Below are 20,427 nucleotides of genomic sequence, written 5' to 3'. Positions count from 1 at the left end.
AAAATTCTTATCATTGAAGTTTCAGGTCAGCAAGAGCACAATACCCAAGGAGCAGCCTGTGAATCCAGCTATACACGGCCGCCTACTGGGAAACTGGATCAAGAGTTGAGATATCCTGACATGCTTCCACAGTGTTCACGAGTTTTCTGAACAACCATTCCACAGGGAGCAGGCCTCAAACTTACCACAGGAGCACTGCGCAGGCTCCACAATGCCTGAAACTATCGTGTGGACAAAGCCAAAACAGGCAGAGCGGAGGGCAGCCTGCAACCATGGAACTGTACCCCAGTGAGAGTCAGTGCCCGGGGAACCGTTCCCCAGTGAGAGTCAGTGCCCGGGGAACCTGTACCCCAGTGAGAGTCAGTGCCCGGGGAACTATACCCCAGTGAGAGTCAGTGCCCGGGGAACCTGTACCCCAGTGAGAGTCAGTGCCCGGGGAACTATACCCCAGTGAGAGTCAGTGCCCGGGAAACCTGTACCCCAGTGAGAGTCAGTGCCCGGGGAACTATACCCCAGTGAGAGTCAGTGCCCGGGGAACTATACCCCAGTGAGAGTCAGTGCCCGGGGAACCTGTACCCCAGTGAGAGTCAGTGCCCGGGGAACTATACCCCAGTGAGAGTCAGTGCCCGGGGAACCTGTACCCCAGTGAGAGTCAGTGCCTGTGGAACTGTACCCCAGTGAGAGTCAGAGCCCAGGGAACCCGTACCCCAGTGAGAGTCAGTGCCCGGGGAACCTGTACCCCAGTGAGAGTCAGTGCCCGGGGAACCTGTACCCCAGTGAGAGTCAGCGCCCGGGGAACCTGTACCCCAGTGAGAGTCAGTGCCCGGGGAACCTGTACCCCAGTGAGAGTCAGTGCCCGGGGAACTGTACCCCAGTGAGAGTCAGTGCCCGGGGAACCTGTACCCCAGTGAGAGTCAGTGCCTGTGGAACTGTACACCAGTGAGAGTCAGTGCCCGGGGAACTGTACCCCAGTGAGAGTCAGTGCCCAGGGAACCTGTACCCCAGTGAGAGTCAGTGCCCGGGGAACTGTACCCCAGTGAGAGTCAGTGCCCGGGGAACCTGTACCCCAGTGAGAGTCAGTGCCCAGGGAACCTGTACCCCAGTGAGTGTCAGTGCCTGGGGAATCTGTACCCCAGTGAGAGTCAGTGCCCGGGGAACCTGTACCCCAGTGAGAGTCAGTGCCCGGGGAACTGTACCCCAGTGAGAGTCAGTGCCCGGGGAACCTGTACCCCAGTGAGAGTCAGTGCCCGGGGAACTGTACCCCAGTGAGAGTCAGTGCCCGGGGAACCTGTACCCCAGTGAGAGTCAGTGCCCGGGGAACCTGTACCCCAGTGAGAGTCAGTGCCCGGGGAACCTGTACCCCAGTGAGAGTCAGTGCCCGGGGAACCTGTACCCCAGTGAGAGTCAGTGCCCGGGGAACCTGTACCCCAGTGAGAGTCAGTGCCCGGGGAACTGTACCCCAGTGAGAGTCAGTGCCCGGGGAACCTGTACCCCAGTGAGAGTCAGTGCCCGGGGAACCTGTACCCCAGTGAGAGTCAGTGCCTGTGGAACCGTTCCCCAGTGAGAGTCAGTGCCTGTGGAACTGTACCCCAGTGAGAGTCAGTGCCTGTGGAACTGTACCCCAGTGAGAGTCAGTGCCCGGGGAACCCGTACCCCAGTGAGAGTCAGTGCCAATGGAACTGTACCCCAGTGAGAATCAGCGCCAGGGAACTGTACCCCAGTGAGAATCAGCGCCAGGGAACTGTACCCCAGTGAGAGTCAGCACCCAGGGATCTGTACCCCAGTGAGAATCAGTGTCCATGGAATTGTACCTGGAGTGCTGTGGGATCCCAGTGTCTCACACCGTGTCCAGGGGTCAGACAGTGCAGTGAGCTCCTCTCGGTGTAACCCACCAAACGATGTGAGGTATGCCAGACGGCCCAGGAGGTCAGCATTATCCAGGGTCAGGCCTACGATTCGCCTCTGGGAATGTGTGTCCTCTGCGTGGTCCCTCCCCGATATAAAGCTTGAATCCGTGTGTAATCTCAGTCAGCAATTCAGCCCCCACCTCTTGTCTCAACACAGAAGAGGGACCTGGGCCATTACACATCAGGATCTCCAAGGTCAATGTGAAGCCTCTCTGTGGAACTCTTCCTGTCTACATCATTGCTGTCTACACTCCTGAATAAGAGAGAGAATGCAGTCAGGGGGTCCGGCCTGGAGCAGGAATGGGTGGTCCAGCAGGTCAATGGATGTAGCTCTCTGTGTCACTTCCCGGATCAGTATCCTGCCCAGGAAATCCCTCAGGATTGGAGAGACCTGTGGCAAGAGAGACATTACTCACCGTCAATGAGCTGGGAGAAACCAGAAGCAAAAACTGAGGAGAAGGGGCCCAGTCCGATTATCCCATCAAAAACTCCCCCTCCCCCTCCCCCCAGGGCTCAGTCCGATAATCCCATCAAAAACTCCCCCTCCCCCCAGGGCCCAGTCCGATTATACCATCATAGACTCCCCCCGCCCCCAGGGCCCAGTCTGATTATCCCATCATAGACTCCCCCTCCCCCAGGGCCCAGTCTGATTATCCCATCATAAACTCCCCCTCCCCCCAGGGCCCAGTCTGATTATCCCATCAAAAACTCCCCCTCCCCCCAGGGCCCAGTCTGATTATCCCATCATAGACTCCCCCCGCCCCCAGGGCCCAGTCTGATTATCCCATCATAGACTCCCCCTCCCCCAGGGCCCAGTCTGATTATCCCATCATAGACTCCCCCCCCCCCAGGGCCCAGTCTGATTATCCCATCATAGACTCCCCCTCCCCCAGGGCCCAGTCTGATTATCCCATCATAGACTCCCCCTCCCCCAGGGCCCAGTCTGATTATCCCATCATAGACTCCCCCTCCCCCAGGGCCCAGTCTGATTATCCCATCATAGACTCCCCCTCCCCCAGGGCCCAGTCTGATTATCCCATCATAGACTCCCCCCCCCCCAGGGCCCAGTCTGATTATCCCATCATAGACTCCCTCCCCCCAGGGCCCAGTCTGATTATCCCATCACAGACTCCCCCCCCCCCCAGGGCCCAGTCTGATTATCCCATCATAGACTCCCCTCCCCCCAGGGCCCAGTCTGATTATCCCATCATAGACTCCCCCCCCCAGGGCCCAGTCTGATTATCCCATCATAGACTCCCCCTCCCCCAGGGCCCAGTCTGATTATCCCATCATAGACTCCCCCTCCCCCCAGGGCCCAGTCTGATTATCCCATCATAGACTCCCCCTCCCCCCAGGGCCCAGTCTGATTATCCCATCATAGACTCCCCCCCCCCCCAGGGCCCAGTCTGATTATCCCATCATAGACTCCCCCTCCCCCAGGGCCCAGTCTGATTATCCCATCATAGACTCCCCCTCCCCCCAGGGCCCAGTCTGATTATCCCATCATAGACTCCCCCCCCCCAGGGCCCAGTCTGATTATCCCATCATAGACTCCCCCTCCCCCCAGGGCCCAGTCTGATTATCCCATCATAGACTCCCCCCCCCCCAGGGCCCAGTCTGATTATCCCATCAAAGACTCCCCCCCCCAGGGCCCAGTCTGATTATCCCATCATAGACTCCCCCTCCCCCCAGGGCCCAGTCTGATTATCCCATCATAGACTCCCCCTCCCCCAGGGCCCAGTCTGATTATCCCATCATAGACTCCCCCTCCCCCAGGGCCCAGTCTGATTATCCCATCATAGACTCCCCCTCCCCCCAGGGCCCAGTCTGATTATCCCATCATAGACTCCCCCCCCCCCCAGGGCCCAGTCTGATTATCCCATCATAGACTCCCCCCCCCCCCCCAGGGCCCAGTCTGATTATCCCATCATAGACTCCCCTCCCCCAGGGCCCAGTCTGATTATCCCATCATAGACTCCCCCCCCCCAGGGCCCAGTCTGATTATCCCATCATAGACTCCCCCTCCCCCCAGGGCCCAGTCTGATTATCCCATCATAGACTCCCCCTCCCCCGAGGGCCCAGTCTGATTATCCCATCATAGACTCCCCCCTCCCCCCAGGGCCCAGTCTGATTATCCCATCATAGACTCCCCCCTCCCCCCAGGGCCCAGTCTGATTATCCCATCATAGACTCCCCCCCCGCCCCCAGGGCCCAGTCTGATTATCCCATCATAGACTCCCCCTCCCCCCAGGGCCCAGTCTGATTATCCCATCATAGACTCCCCCCCCCCAGGGCCCAGTCTGATTATCCCATCATAGACTCCCCCTCCCCCCAGGGCCCAGTCTGATTATCCCATCATAGACTCCCCCCCCCCCAGGGCCCAGTCTGATTATCCCATCAAAGACTCCCCCCCCCAGGGCCCAGTCTGATTATCCCATCATAGACTCCCCCTCCCCCCAGGGCCCAGTCTGATTATCCCATCATAGACTCCCCCTCCCCCAGGGCCCAGTCTGATTATCCCATCATAGACTCCCCCTCCCCCAGGGCCCAGTCTGATTATCCCATCATAGACTCCCCCTCCCCCCAGGGCCCAGTCTGATTATCCCATCATAGACTCCCCCTCCCCCCAGGGCCCAGTCTGATTATCCCATCATAGACTCCCCCTCCCCCGAGGGCCCAGTCTGATTATCCCATCATAGACTCCCCCCTCCCCCCAGGGCCCAGTCTGATTATCCCATCATAGACTCCCCCCTCCCCCCAGGGCCCAGTCTGATTATCCCATCATAGACTCCCCCCCCGCCCCCAGGGCCCAGTCTGATTATCCCATCATAGACTCCCCCCCCCCCAGGGCCCAGTCTGATTATCCCATCATAGACTCCCCCCCCCCAGGGCCCAGTCTGATTATCCCATCATAGACTCCCCCCCCCCAGGGCCCAGTCTGATTATCCCATCATAGACTCCCCCCCCCCAGGGCCCAGTCTGATTATCCCATCATAGACTCCCCCCCCCCCAGGGCCCAGTCTGATTATCCCATCATAGACTCCCCCCCCCCCAGGGCCCAGTCTGATTATCCCATCATAGACTCCCCCCCCCCAGGGCCCAGTCTGATTATCCCATCATAGACTCCCCCCCCCAGGGCCCAGTCTGATTATCCCATCATAGACTCCCCCCCCCCAGGGCCCAGTCTGATTATCCCATCATAAACTCCCCCTCCCCCCAGGGCCCAGTCTGATTATCCCATCATAGACTCCCCCCCCCCAGGGCCCAGTCTGATTATCCCATCATAGACTCCCCCCCCCCCAGGGCCCAGTCTGATTATCCCATCATAGACTCCCCCCCCCCAGGGCCCAGTCTGATTATCCCATCATAGACTCCCCCCCCCCAGGGCCCAGTCTGATTATCCCATCATAGACTCCCCCTCCCCCGAGGGCCCAGTCTTATTATCCCATCATAGACTCCCCCTCCCCCCAGGGCCCAGTCTGATTATCCCATCATAGACTCCCCCCCCCCAGGGCCCAGTCTGATTATCCCATCATAGACTCCCCCTCCCCCAGGGCCCAGTCTGATTATCCCATCATAAACTCCCCCTCCCCCCAGGGCCCAGTCTGATTATCCCATCATAGACTCCCCCCTCCCCCAGGGCCCAGTCTGATTATCCCATCATAGACTCCCCCTCCCCCCAGGGCCCAGTCTGATTATCCCATCATAGACTCCCCCCCCCCGAGGGCCCAGTCTGATTATCCCATCATAAACGCCCCCTCCCCCAGGGCCCAGTCTGATTATCCCATCATAGACTCCCCCTCCCCCCAGGGCCCAGTCTGATTATCCCATCATAGACTCCCCCTCCCCCAGGGCCCAGTCTGATTATCCCATCATAGACTCCCCCTCCCCAGGGCCCAGTCTGATTATCCCCATCATAGACTCCCCCTCCCCCAGGGCCCAGTCTGATTATCCCATCATAGACTCCCCCCCCCAGGGCCCAGTCTGATTATCCCCATCATAGACTCCCCCTCCCCCCAGGGCCCAGTCTGATTATCCCATCATAGACTCCCCCCCCCAGGGCCCAGTCTGATTATCCCCATCATAGACTCCCCCCCCCCCAGGGCCCAGTCTGATTATCCCATCATAGACTCCCCCTCCCCCCAGGGCCCAGTCTGATTATCCCATCATAGACTCCCCCCCCCCCAGGGCCCAGTCTGATTATCCCATCATAGACTCCCCCTCCCCCCAGGGCCCAGTCTGATTATCCCATCATAGACTCCCCCTCCCCCCAGGGCCCAGTCTGATTATCCCATCATAGACTCCCCCCCCCCCAGGGCCCAGTCTGATTATCCCATCATGGACTCCCCCCCCCCAGGGCCCAGTCTGATTATCCCATCATAGACTCCCCCCCCCCCAGGGCCCAGTCTGATTATCCCATCATAGACTCCCCCTCCCCCCAGGGCCCAGTCTGATTATCCCATCATAGACTCCCCCTCCCCCAGGGCCCAGTCTGATTATCCCATCATAGACTCCCCCCCCCCCAGGGCCCAGTCTGATTATCCCATCATAGACTCCCCCTCCCCCCAGGGCCCAGTCTGATTATCCCATCATAGACTCCCCCCCCCCAGGGCCCAGTCTGATTATCCCATCATAGACTCCCCCCCCCCAGGGCCCAGTCTGATTATCCCATCATAGACTCCCCCCCCCCCAGGGCCCAGTCTGATTATCCCATCATAGACACCCCCTCCCCCCCCAGGGCCCAGTCTGATTATCCCATCATAGACTCCCCCCCCCAGGGCCCAGTCTGATTATCCCATCATAGACTCCCCCTCCCCCCAGGGCCCAGTCTGATTATCCCATCATAGACTCCCCCTCCCCCAGGGCCCAATCTGATTATCCCATCATAGACTCCCCCCCCCCAGGGCCCAGTCCGATTATCCCATCATAGACTCCCGCCCCCCCCCAGGGCCCAGTCTGATTATCCCATCATAGACTCCCCCTCCCCCAGGGCCCAGTCTGATTATCCCATCATAGACTCCCCCTCCCCCCAGGGCCCAGTCTGATTATCCCATCATAGACTCCCCCTCCCCCAGGGCCCAGTCTGATTATCCCATCATAGACTCCCCCCCCCCAGGGCCCAGTCTGATTATCCCATCATAGACTCCCCCCCCCCAGGGCCCAGTCTGATTATCCCATCATAGACTCCCCCCCCCCAGGGCCCAGTCTGATTATCCCATCATAGACTCCCCCCCCCCAGGGCCCAGTCTGATTATCCCATCATAGACTCCCCCCCCCCCAGGGCCCAGTCTGATTATCCCATCATAGACTCCCCCCCCCCCCAGGGCCCAGTCTGATTATCCCATCATAGACTCCCCCTCCCCCCAGGGCCCAGTCTGATTATCCCATCATAGACTCCCCCCCCCCCAGGGCCCAGTCTGATTATCCCATCATAGACTCCCCCCCCCCAGGGCCCAGTCTGATTATCCCATCATAGACTCCCCCCCCCCCAGGGCCCAGTCTGATTATCCCATCATAGACTCCCCCCCCCCAGGGCCCAGTCTGATTATCCCATCATAGACTCCCCCCCCCCAGGGCCCAGTCTGATTATCCCATCATAGACTCCCCCTCCCCCCAGGGCCCAGTCTGATTATCCCATCATAGACTCCCCCCCCCCCAGGGCCCAGTCTGATTATCCCATCATAAACTCCCCTCCCCCCAGGGCCCAGTCTGATTATCCCATCATAGACTCCCCCCTCCCCCAGGGCCCAGTCTGATTATCCCATCATAGACTCCCCCCCCCCAGGGCCCAGTCTGATTATCCCATCATAGACTCCCCCCCCCCAGGGCCCAGTCTGATTATCCCATCATAGACTCCCCCTCCCCAGGGCCCAGTCTCATTATCCCATCATAGACTCCCCCCCCTCCCCCAGGGCCCAGTCTGATTATCCCATCATAGACTCCCCCTCCCCCCAGGGCCCAGTCTGATTATCCCATCATAGACTCCCCCCCCTCCCCCAGGGCCCAGTCTGATTATCCCCATCATAGACTCCCCCTCCCCCCAGGGCCCAGTCTGATTATCCCATCATAGACTCCCCCCCCCCCAGGGCCCAGTCTGATTATCCCATCATAGACTCCCCCCCCCCCAGGGCCCAGTCTGATTATCCCATCATAGACTCCCCTCCCCCAGGGCCCAGTCTGATTATCCCATCATAGACTCCCCCCGCCAGGGCCCAGTCTGATTATCCCATCATAGACTCCCCCTCCCCCAGGGCCCAGTCTGATTATCCCATCATAGACTCCCCCCGCCAGGGCCCAGTCTGATTATCCCATCATAGACTCCCCCCCCCCCCAGGGCCCAGTCTGATTATCCCATCATAAACTCCCCTCCCCCCAGGGCCCAGTCTGATTATCCCATCATAGACTCCCCCCTCCCCCAGGGCCCAGTCTGATTATCCCATCATAGACTCCCCCCCCCCAGGGCCCAGTCTGATTATCCCATCATAAACTCCCCTCCCCCCAGGGCCCAGTCTGATTATCCCATCATAGACTCCCCCTCCCCCCAGGGCCCAGTCTGATTATCCCATCATAGACTCCCCCCCCCAGGGCCCAGTCTGATTATCCCATCATAGACTCCCCCCCCCCCAGGGCCCAGTCTGATTATCCCATCATAGACTCCCCCCCCCCCAGGGCCCAGACTGATTATCCCATCATAGACTCCCCCCCCCAGGGCCCAGTCTGATTATCCCATCATAGACTCCCCCCCCCCAGGGCCCAGTCTGATTATCCCATCATAGACTCCCCCTCCCCCCAGGGCCCAGTCTGATTATCCCATCATAGACTCCCCCCCCCCAGGGCCCAGTCTGATTATCCCATCATAGACTCCCCCCCCCCCAGGGCCCAGTCTGATTATCCCATCATAGACTCCCCCTCCCCCCAGGGCCCAGTCTGATTATCCCATCATAGACTCCCCCCCCCCCAGGGCCCAGTCTGATTATCCCATCATAGACTCCCCCCTCCCCCCAGGGCCCAGTCTGATTATCCCATCATAGACTCCCCCTCCCCCCAGGGCCCAGTCTGATTATCCCATCATAGACTCCCCCTCCCCCCAGGGCCCAGTCTGATTATCCCATCATAGACTCCCCCTCCCCCCAGGGCCCAGTCTGATTATCCCATCATAGACTCCCCCCCCCCCCAGGGCCCAGTCTGATTATCCCAACATAGACTCCCCCTCCCCCCAGGGCCCAGTCTGATTATCCCATCATAGACTCCCCCTCCCCCCAGGGCCCAGTCTGATTATCCCAACATAGACTCCCCCCCCCCCAGGGCCCAGTCTGATTATCCCATCATAGACTCGCCCTCCCCCCAGGGCCCAGTCTGATTATCCCATCATAGACTCCCCCTCCCCCCAGGGCCCAGTCTGATTATCCCATCATAGACTCCCCCTCCCCCCAGGGCCCAGTCTGATTATCCCATCATAGACTCCCCCTCCCCCCAGGGCCCAGTCTGATTATCCCATCATAGACTCCCCCCCACCAGGGCCCAGTCTGATTATCCCATCATAGACTCCCTCCCCCCAGGGCCCAGTCTGATTATCCCATCATAGACTCCCCCCCCCAGGGCCCAGTCTGATTATCCCATCATAGACTCCCCCTCCCCCCAGGGCCCAGTCTGATTATCCCATCATAGACTCCCCTCCCCCCAGGGCCCAGTCTGATTATCCCATCATAGACTCCCCCTCCCCCAGGGCCCAGTCTGATTATCCCATCATAGACTCCCCCCCCCCAGGGCCCAGTCTGATTATCCCCATCATAGACTCCCCCTCCCCCCAGGGCCCAGTCTGATTATCCCATCATAGACTCCCCCCCCCCCAGGGCCCAGTCTGATTATCCCATCATAGACTCCCCCTCCCCCAGGGCCCAGTCTGATTATCCCATCATAGACTCCCCCCCCCCAGGGCCCAGTCTGATTATCCCATCATAGACTCCCCCCCCCCAGGGCCCAGTCTGATTATCCCATCATAGACTCCCCTCCCCCAGGGCCCAGTCTGATTATCCCATCATAGACTCCCCCCCCCCAGGGCCCAGTCTGATTATCCCATCATAGACTCCCCCTCCCCCAGGGCCCAGTCTGATTATCCCATCATAGACTCCCCCTCCCCCAGGGCCCAGTCTGATTATCCCATCATAGACTCCCCCCCCCCCAGGGCCCAGTCTGATTATCCCATCATAGACTCCCCCTCCCCCCAGGGCCCAGTCTGATTATCCCATCATAGACTCCCCCCCCCCCAGGGCCCAGTCTGATTATCCCATCATAGACTCCCCCTCCCCCAGGGCCCAGTCTGATTAACCCATCATAGACTCCACCCCCCCCAGGGCCCAGTCTGATTATCCCATCATAGACTCCCCCTCCCCCCAGGGCCCAGTCTGATTATCCCATCATAGACTCCCCCTCCCCCCAGGGCCCAGTCTGATTATCCCATCATAGACTCCCCCCCCCCAGGGCCCAGTCTGATTATCCCATCATAGACTCCCCCTCCCCCCAGGGCCCAGTCTGATTATCCCATCATAGACTCCCCCCCCCCCAGGGCCCAGTCTGATTATCCCATCATAGACTCCCCCTCCCCCCAGGGCCCAGTCTGATTATCCCATCATAGACTCCCCCTCCCCCAGGGCCCAGTCTGATTATCCCATCATAGACTCCCCCCCCCCCCAGGGCCCAGTCTGATTATCCCATCATAGACTCCCCCTCCCCCCAGGGCCCAGTCTGATTATCCCATCATAGACTCCCCCTCCCCCCAGGGCCCAGTCTGATTATCCCATCATAGACTCCCCCTCCCCCCAGGGCCCAGTCTGATTATCCCATCATAGACTCCCCCTCCCCCCAGGGCCCAGTCTGATTATCCCATCATAAACTCCCCCTCCCCCCAGGGCCCAGTCTGATTATCCCATCATAAACTCCCCCTCCCCCCAGGGCCCAGTCTGATTATCCCATCATAAACTCCCCCTCCCCCCAGGGCCCAGTCTGATTATCCCATCATAGACTCCCCCCCCCCCCAGGGCCCAGTCTGATTATCCCATCATAGACTCCCCCTCCCCCCAGGGCCCAGTCTGATTATCCCATCATAGACTCCCCCCCCCCAGGGCCCAGTCTGATTATCCCATCATAGACTCCCCCCCCCAGGGCCCAGTCTGATTATCCCATCATAAACTCCCCCTCCCCCCAGGGCCCAGTCTGATTATCCCATCATAGACTCCCCCCCCCCCAGGGCCCAGTCTGATTATCCCATCATAGACTCCCCCTCCCCCAGGGCCCAGTCTGATTATCCCATCATAAACTCCCCCTCCCCAGGGCCCAGTCTGATTATCCCATCATAAACTCCCCCTCCCCCCAGGGCCCAGTCTGATTATCCCATCATAAACTCCCCCTCCCCCCAGGGCCCAGTCTGATTATCCCATCATAGACTCCCCCTCCCCCCAGGGCCCAGTCTGATTATCCCATCATAGACTCCCCCTCCCCCAGGGCCCAGTCTGATTATCCCATCATAGACTCCCCCTCCCCCCAGGGCCCAGTCTGATTATCCCATCATAGACTCCCCCTCCCCCCAGGGCCCAGTCTGATTATCCCATCATAGACTCCCCCTCCCCCAGGGCCCAGTCTGATTATCCCATCATAGACTCCCCCTCCCCCCAGGGCCCAGTCTGATTATCCCATCATAGACTCCCCCTCCCCCAGGGCCCAGTCTGATTATCCCCATCATAGACTCCCCCTCCCCCAGGGCCCAGTCTGATTATCCCATCATAGACTCCCCCCCCCCCAGGGCCCAGTCTGATTATCCATCATAGACTCCCCCCCCCCAGGGCCCAGTCTGATTATCCCATCATAGACTCCCCCTCCCCCAGGGCCCAGTCTGATTATCCCATCATAGACTCCCCCTCCCCCCAGGGCCCAGTCTGATTATCCCATCATAGACTCCCCCTCCCCCCAGGGCCCAGTCTGATTATCCCATCATAGACACCCCCCCCCAGGGCCCAGTCTGATTATCCCATCATAGACTCCCCCTCCCCCCAGGGCCCAGTCTGATTATCCCATCATAGACTCCCCCCCCCCCAGGGCCCAGTCTGATTATCCCATCATAGACTCCCCCTCCCCCCAGGGCCCAGTCTGATTATCCCATCATAGACTCCCCCCCCCCAGGGCCCAGTCTGATTATCCCATCATAGACTCCCCCCCCCCCAGGGCCCAGTCTGATTATCCCATCATAGACTCCCCCTCCCCCAGGGCCCAGTCTGATTATCCCATCATAGACTCCCCCCCCCAGGGCCCAGTCTGATTATCCCATCATAAACTCCCCCCCCCCCAGGGCCCAGTCTGATTATCCCATCATAGACTCCCCCTCCCCCCAGGCCCAGTCCGATTATCCCATCATAGACTCCCCCCCCCCCCCAGGGCCCAGTCTGATTATCCCATCATAGACTCCCCCTCCCCCCAGGGCCCAGTCTGATTATCCCATCATAGACTCCCCCCTCCCCCAGGGCCCAGTCTGATTATCCCATCATTGACTCCCCCCCCCCCAGGGCCCAGTCTGATTATCCCATCATAGACTCCCCCCCCCCCAGGGCCCAGTCTGATTATCCCATCATAGACTCCCCCCCCCCAGGGCCCAGTCTGATTATCCCATCATAGACTCCCCCCCCCCAGGGCCCAGTCTGATTATCCCATCATAGACTCCCCCCCCCCAGGGCCCAGTCTGATTATCCCATCATAGACTCCCCCTCCCCCCAGGGCCCAGTCTGATTATCCCATCATAGACTCCCCCCCCCGCAGGGCCCAGTCTGATTATCCCATCATAGACTCCCCCCCCCCCCAGGGCCCAGTCTGATTATCCCATCATAGACTCCCCCCCCCCCAGGGCCCAGTCTGATTATCCCATCATAGACTCCCCCCCCCCCAGGGCCCAGTCTGATTATCCCATCATAGACTCCCCCTCCCCCAGGGCCCAGTCTGATTATCCCATCATAGACTCCCCCCCCCAGGGCCCAGTCTGATTATCCCATCATAGACTCCCCCCCCCCCAGGGCCCAGTCTGATTATCCCATCATAGACTCCCCCTCCCCCCAGGGCCCAGTCTGATTATCCCATCATAGACTCCCCCTCCCCCCAGGGCCCAGTCTGATTATCCCATCATAGACTCCCCCCCCCCAGGGCCCAGTCTGATTATCCCATCATAGACTCCCCCCCCCAGGGCCCAGTCTGATTATCCCATCATAGACTCCCCCTCCCCCCAGGGCCCAGTCTGATTATCCCATCATAGACTCCCCCCCCCAGGGCCCAGTCTGATTATCCCATCATAGACTCCCCCCCCCAGGGCCCAGTCTGATTATCCCATCATAGACTCCCCCTCCCCCAGGGCCCAGTCTGATTATCCCATCATAGACTCCCCCCCCCCCAGGGCCCAGTCTGATTATCCCATCATAAACTCCCCCTCCCCCAGGGCCCAGTCTGATTATCCCATCATAGACTCCCCCTCCCCCCCAGGGCCCAGTCTGATTATCCCATCATAGACTCCCCCCCCCCCCCAGGGCCCAGTCTGATTATCCCATCATAGACTCCCCCCCCGCCCCCAGGGCCCAGTCTGATTATCCCATCATAGACTCCCCCTCCCCCCAGGGCCCAGTCTGATTATCCCATCATAGACTCCCCCTCCCCCAGGGCCCAGTCTGATTATCCCATCATAGACTCCCCCTCCCCCAGGGCCCAGTCTGATTATCCCATCATAGACTCCCCCTCCCCAGGGCCCAGTCTGATTATCCATCATAGACTCCCCCTCCCCCCAGGGCCCAGTCTGATTATCCCATCATAGACTCCCCCTCCCCCCAGGGCCCAGTCTGATTATCCCATCATAGACTCCCCCCCCCCAGGGCCCAGTCTGATTATCCCATCATAGACTCCCCCTCCCCCAGGGCCCAGTCTGATTATCCCATCATAGACTCCCCCTCCCCCAGGGCCCAGTCTGATTATCCCATCATAGACTCCCCCTCCCCCCAGGGCCCAGTCTGATTATCCCATCATAGACTCCCCCCCCCCCAGGGCCCAGTCTGATTATCCCATCATAGACTCCCCCCCCCCCCAGGGCCCAGTCTGATTATCCCATCATAGACTCCCCCCCCCCCAGGGCCCAGTCTGATTATCCCATCATAGACTCCCCCCCCCCCAGGGCCCAGTCTGATTATCCCATCATAGACTCCCCCCCCCCAGGGCCCAGTCTGATTATCCCATCATAGACTCCCCCCCCCAGGGCCCAGTCTGATTATCCCATCATAGACTCCCCCCCCCCAGGGCCCAGTCTGATTATCCCATCATAGACTCCCCCCCCCCAGGGCCCAGTCTGATTATCCCATCATAGACTCCCCCCTCCCCCAGGGCCCAGTCTGATTATCCCATCATAGACTCCCCCCACCCCCAGGGCCCAGTCTGATTATCCCATCATAGACTCCCCCCCCCCCAGGGCCCAGTCTGATTATCCCATCATAGACTCCCCCCTCCCCCCAGGGCCAGTCTGATTATCCCATCATCGACTCCCCCCCCCCCAGGGCCCAGTCTGATTATCCCATCATAGACTCCCCCCCCCCCCAGGGCCCAGTCTGATTATCCCATCATAGACTCCCCCCACCCCCAGGGCCCAGTCTGATTATCCCATCATAGACTCCCCCCCCCCCAGGGCCCAGTCTGATTATCCCATCATAGACTCCCCCTCCCCCAGGGCCCAGTCTGATTATCCCATCATAGACTCCCCCCCCCCCCAGGGCCCAGTCTGATTATCCCATCATAGACTCCCCCTCCCCCCAGGGCCCAGTCTGATTATCCCATCATAGACTCCCCCCCCCCCCAGGGCCCAGTCTGATTATCCCATCATAGACTCCCCCTCCCCCCAGGGCCCAGTCTGATTATCCCATCATAGACTCCCCCCCCCCCCAGGGCCCAGTCTGATTATCCCATCATAGACTCCCCCCCCCCAGGGCCCAGTCTGATTATCCCATCATAGACTCCCCCCCCCCCAGGGCCCAGTCTGATTATCCCATCATAGACTCCCCCCCCCCCCAGGCCCAGTCTGATTATCCCATCATAGACTCCCCCCCCCCCAGGGCCCAGTCTGATTATCCCATCATAGACTCCCCCCTCCCCCCAGGGCCCAGTCTGATTATCCCATCATAGACTCCCCCTCCCCCCAGGGCCCAGTCTGATTATCCCATCATAGACTCCCCCTCCCCCAGGGCCCAGTCTGATTATCCCATCATAGACTCCCCTCCCCCCCAGGCCCAGACTGATTATCCCATCATAGACTCCCCCCCCCCCAGGGCCCAGTCTGATTATCCCATCATAGACTCCCCCCCCCCAGGGCCCAGTCTGATTATCCCATCATAGACTCCCCCTCCCCCCAGGGCCCAGTCTGATTATCCCATCATAGACTCCCCCCCCCCCCAGGGCCCAGTCTGATTATCCCATCATAGACTCCCCCTCCCCCCAGGGCCCAGTCTGATTATCCCATCATAGACTCCCCCTCCCCCAGGGCCCAGTCTGATTATCCCATCATAGACTCCCCCTCCCCCAGGGCCCAGTCTGATTATCCCATCATAGACTCCCCCTCCCCCCCAGGCCCAGACTGATTATCCCATCATAGACTCCCCCCCCCCAGGGCCCAGTCTGATTATCCCATCATAGACTCCCCCCCCCCAGGGCCCAGTCTGATTATCCCATCATAGACTCCCCCTCCCCCCAGGCCCAGACTGATTATCCCATCATAGACTCCCCCTCCCCCAGGGCCCAGTCTGATTATCCCATCATAGACTCCCCCTCCCCCAGGGCCCAGTCTGATTATCCCATCATAGACTCCCCCCCCCCCCAGGGCCCAGTCTGATTATCCCATCATAGACTCCCCCTCCCCCAGGCCCAGACTGATTATCCCATCATAGACTCCCCCTCCCCCCAGGCCCAGACTGATTATCCCATCATAGACTCCCCCCCCCCCCCAGGGCCCAGTCTGATTATCCCATCATAGACTCCCCCTCCCCCCAGGCCCAGACTGATTATCCCATCATAGACTCCCCCTCCCCCCAGGCCCAGACTGATTATCCCATCATAGACTCCCCCTCCCCCCAGGGCCCAGTCTGATTATCCCATCATAGACTCCCCCTCCCCCAGGGCCCAGTCTGATTATCCCATCATAGACTCCCCCTCCCCCAGGGCCCAGTCTGATTATCCCATCATAGACTCCCCCCCCCCCAGGGCCCAGTCTGATTATCCCATCATAGACTCCCCCTCCCCCCAGGGCCCAGTCTGATTATCCCATCATAGACTCCCCCTCCCCCCAGGGCCCAGTCTGATTATCCCATCATAGACTCCCCCTCCCCCCAGGGCCCAGTCTGATTATCCCATCATAGACTCCCCCTCCCCCCAGGGCCCAGTCTGATTATCCCATCATAGACTCCCCCTCCCCCAGGGCCCAGTCTGATTATCCCATCATAGACTCCCCCTCCCCCAGGGCCCAGTCTGATTATCCCATCATCGACTCCCCCCCCCCCAGGGCCCAGTCTGATTATCCCATCATAGACTCCCCCCCCCCCCAGGGCCCAGTCTGATTATCCCATCATAGACTCCCCCTCCCCCAGGGCCCAGTCTGATTATCCCATCATAGACTCCCCCTCCCCAGGGCCCAGTCTGATTATCCCATCATAGACTCCCCCCCCCCCCAGGGCCCAGTCTGATTATCCCATCATAGACTCCCCCCCCCCCAGGCCCAGTCTGATTATCCCATCATAGACTCCCCCCCCCCCCAGGGCCCAGTCTGATTATCCCATCATAGACTCCCCCTCCCCCCCCAGGGCCCAGTCTGATTATCCCATCATAGACTCCCCCTCCCCCCCCAGGGCCCAGTCTGATTATCCCATCATAGACTCCCCCTCCCCCAGGGCCCAGTCTGATTATCCCATCATAGACTCCCCCTCCCCAGGGCCCAGTCTGATTATCCCATCATAGACTCCCCCCCCCCCCCAGGGCCCAGTCTGATTATCCCATCATAGACTCCCCCTCCCCCCAGGGCCCAGTCTGATTATCCCATCATAGACTCCCCCCCCCCAGGGCCCAGTCTGATTATCCCATCATAGACTCCCCCCCCCAGGGCCCAGTCTGATTATCCCATCATAGACTCCCCCTCCCCCAGGGCCCAGTCTGATTATCCCATCATAGACTCCCCCTCCCCCAGGGCCCAGTCTGATTATCCCATCATAGACTCCCCCCCCCCAGGGCCCAGTCTGATTATCCCATCATAGACTCCCCCTCCCCCAGGGCCCAGTCTGATTATCCCATCATAGACTCCCCCTCCCCCAGGGCCCAGTCTGATTATCCCATCATAGACTCCCCCCCCCCAGGGCCCAGTCTGATTATCCCATCATAGACTCCCCCTCCCCCAGGGCCCAGTCTGATTATCCCATCATAGACTCCCCCCCCCCCCAGGGCCCAGTCTGATTATCCCATCATAAACCCCCCCCCCCAGGGCCCAGTCTGATTATCCCATCATAGACTCCCCCCCCCCCAGGGCCCAGTCTGATTATCCCATCATAGACTCCCCCTCCCCCCAGGGCCCAGTCTGATTATCCCATCATAGACTCCCCCCCCCCCAGGGCCCAGTCTGATTATCCCATCATAAACTCCCCCCCCCCAGGGCCCAGTCTGATTATCCCATCATAGACTCCCCCCCCCCCCAGGGCCCAGTCTGATTATCCCATCATAGACTCCCCCTCCCCCAGGGCCCAGTCTGATTATCCCATCATAGACTCCCCTCCCCCCAGGGCCCAGTCTGATTATCCCATCATAGACTCCCCCCCCCCAGGGCCCAGTCTGATTATCCCATCATAGACTCCCCCCCCCCCCAGGGCCCAGTCTGATTATCCCATCATAGACTCCCCCTCCCCCAGGGCCCAGTCTGATTATCCCATCATAGACTCCCCCCCCCCCCAGGGCCCAGTCTGATTATCCCATCATAGACTCCCCCCCCCCCAGGGCCCAGTCTGATTATCCCATCATAGACTCCCCCCCCCCCAGGGCCCAGTCTGATTATCCCATCATAGACTCCCCCCCCCCCAGGGCCCAGTCTGATTATCCCATCATAGACTCCCCCTCCCCCCAGGGCCCAGTCTGATTATCCCATCATAGACTCCCCCCCCCAGGGCCCAGTCTGATTATCCCATCATAGACTCCCCCCCCCCCCCCAGGGCCCAGTCTGATTATCCCATCATAGACTCCCCCCCCCAGGGCCCAGTCTGATTATCCCATCATAGACTCCCCCCCCCCCAGGGCCCAGTCTGATTATCCCATCATAGACTCCCCCCCCCCCAGGGCCCAGTCTGATTATCCCATCATAGACTCCCCCCCCCCCAGGGCCCAGTCTGATTATCCCATCATAGACTCCCCCTCCCCCCAGGGCCCAGTCTGATTATCCCATCATAAACTCCCCCCCCCCAGGGCCCAGTCTGATTATCCCATCATAGACTCCCCCTCCCCCCAGGGCCCAGTCTGATTATCCCTTCATAGACTCCCCCTCCCCCCAGGGCCCAGTCTGATTATCCCATCATAAACTCCCCCCCCCCAGGGCCCAGTCTGATTGTCCCATCATAGACTCCCCCCCCCCAGGGCCCAGTCTGATTATCCCATCATAGACTCCCCCTCCCCCCAGGGCCCAGTCTGATTATCCCATCATAGACTCCCCCCCCGCAGGGCCCAGTCTGATTATCCCATCATAGACTCCCCCCCCCCCAGGGCCCAGTCTGATTATCCCATCATAGACTCCCCCCCCCCAGGGCCCAGTCTGATTATCCCATCATAGACTCCCCCCCCCAGGGCCCAGTCTGATTATCCCATCATAGACTCCCCCTCCCCCAGGGCCCAGACTGATTATCCCATCATAGACTCCCCCCCCCCCAGGGCCCAGTCTGATTATCCCATCATAGACTCCCCCCCCCCCAGGGCCCAGTCTGATTATCCCATCATAGACTCCCCCCCCCCCCAGGGCCCAGTCTGATTATCCCATCATAGACTCCCCCTCCCCCCCAGGGCCCAGTCTGATTATCCCATCATAGACTCCCCCCCCCCCCAGGGCCCAGTCTGATTATCCCATCATAGACTCCCCCTCCCCCAGGGCCCAGTCTGATTATCCCATCATAGACTCCCCCTCCCCAGGGCCCAGTCTGATTATCCCATCATAGACTCCCCCCCCCCCAGGGCCCAGTCTGATTATCCCATCATAGACTCCCCCTCCCCCCAGGGCCCAGTCTGATTATCCCATCATAGACTCCCCCCCCCCAGGGCCCAGTCTGATTATCCCATCATAGACTCCCCCTCCCCCAGGGCCCAGTCTGATTATCCCATCATAGACTCCCCCTCCCCCAGGGCCCAGTCTGATTATCCCATCATAGACTCCCCCTCCCCCAGGGCCCAGTCTGATTATCCCATCATAGACTCCCCCCCCCCAGGGCCCAGTCTGATTATCCCATCATAGACTCCCCCTCCCCCAGGGCCCAGTCTGATTATCCCATCATGGACTCCCCCTCCCCCCAGGGCCCAGTCTGATTATCCCATCATAGACTCCCCCTCCCCCCCAGGGCCCAGTCTGATTATCCCATCATAGACTCCCCCCCCCCCCCAGGGCCCAGTCTGATTATCCCATCATAGACTCCCCCTCCCCCAGGGCCCAGTCTGATTATCCCATCATAGACTCCCCCCCTCCCAGGGCCCAGTCCGATTATCCCATCATAGACTCCCCCTCCCCCAGGGCCCAGTCTGATTATCCCATCATGGACTCCCCCTCCCCCCAGGGCCCAGTCTGATTATCCCATCATAGACTCCCCCTCCCCCCAGGGCCCAGTCTGATTATCCCATCATAGACTCCCCCCCCCCCAGGGCCCAGTCTGATTATCCCATCATAGACTCCCCCTCCCCCAGGGCCCAGTCTGATTATCCCATCATAGACTCCCCCCTCCCCCAGGGCCCAGTCTGATTATCCCATCATAGACTCCCCCTCCCCAGGGCCCAGTCTGATTATCCCATCATAGACTCCCCCCCCCCAGGGCCCAGTCTGATTATCCCATCATAGACTCCCCCTCCCCCCAGGGCCCAGTCTGATTATCCCATCATAGACTCCCCCCCCCCCCAGGGCCCAGTCTGATTATCCCATCATAGACTCCCCCCCCCCAGGGCCCAGTCTGATTATCCCATCATAGACTCCGCCCCCCCAGGGCCCAGTCTGATTATCCCATCATAGACTCCCCCCCCCCCCAGGGCCCAGTCTGATTATCCCATCATAGAACCCCCCCCCCCCCAGGGCCCAGTCTGATTATCCCATCATAGACTCCCCCCCCCCCAGGGCCCAGTCTGATTATCCCATCATAGACTCCCCCTCCCCCCAGGGCCCAGTCTGATTATCCCATCATAGACTCCCCCCCCCCCCAGGGCCCAGTCTGATTATCCCATCATAGACTCCCCCCCA

The 20,427-nt window shown here is 60.4% G+C and overlaps 1 protein-coding gene across 1 annotated transcript in view; it reads right to left on the bottom strand.

The window, feature by feature from the left end:
• Positions 1-1,375: 1,375 nt before the first annotated feature.
• LOC137326085 (serine/threonine-protein kinase PAK 4-like) overlaps positions 1,376-20,427 on the bottom strand; it is a 68,829-nt gene continuing 49,777 nt past the window's right edge. Inside the window, exon 8 of the mRNA XM_067990963.1 lies at positions 1,376-2,298. Coding sequence (XP_067847064.1) covers positions 2,143-2,298 — 156 coding nt within the window. The 3' untranslated portion in view covers positions 1,376-2,142. The remainder of the gene's footprint in view (positions 2,299-20,427) is intronic.

The sequence above is a fragment of the Heptranchias perlo genome, chromosome 10, assembly GCF_035084215.1.
Source record: "Heptranchias perlo isolate sHepPer1 chromosome 10, sHepPer1.hap1, whole genome shotgun sequence".
NCBI classification, from domain to species: domain Eukaryota; kingdom Metazoa; phylum Chordata; class Chondrichthyes; order Hexanchiformes; family Hexanchidae; genus Heptranchias; species Heptranchias perlo.
The sequence above is the reverse complement of the archived record's forward strand: the minus strand, read 5'-3'. Positions and strand labels throughout refer to the sequence as shown.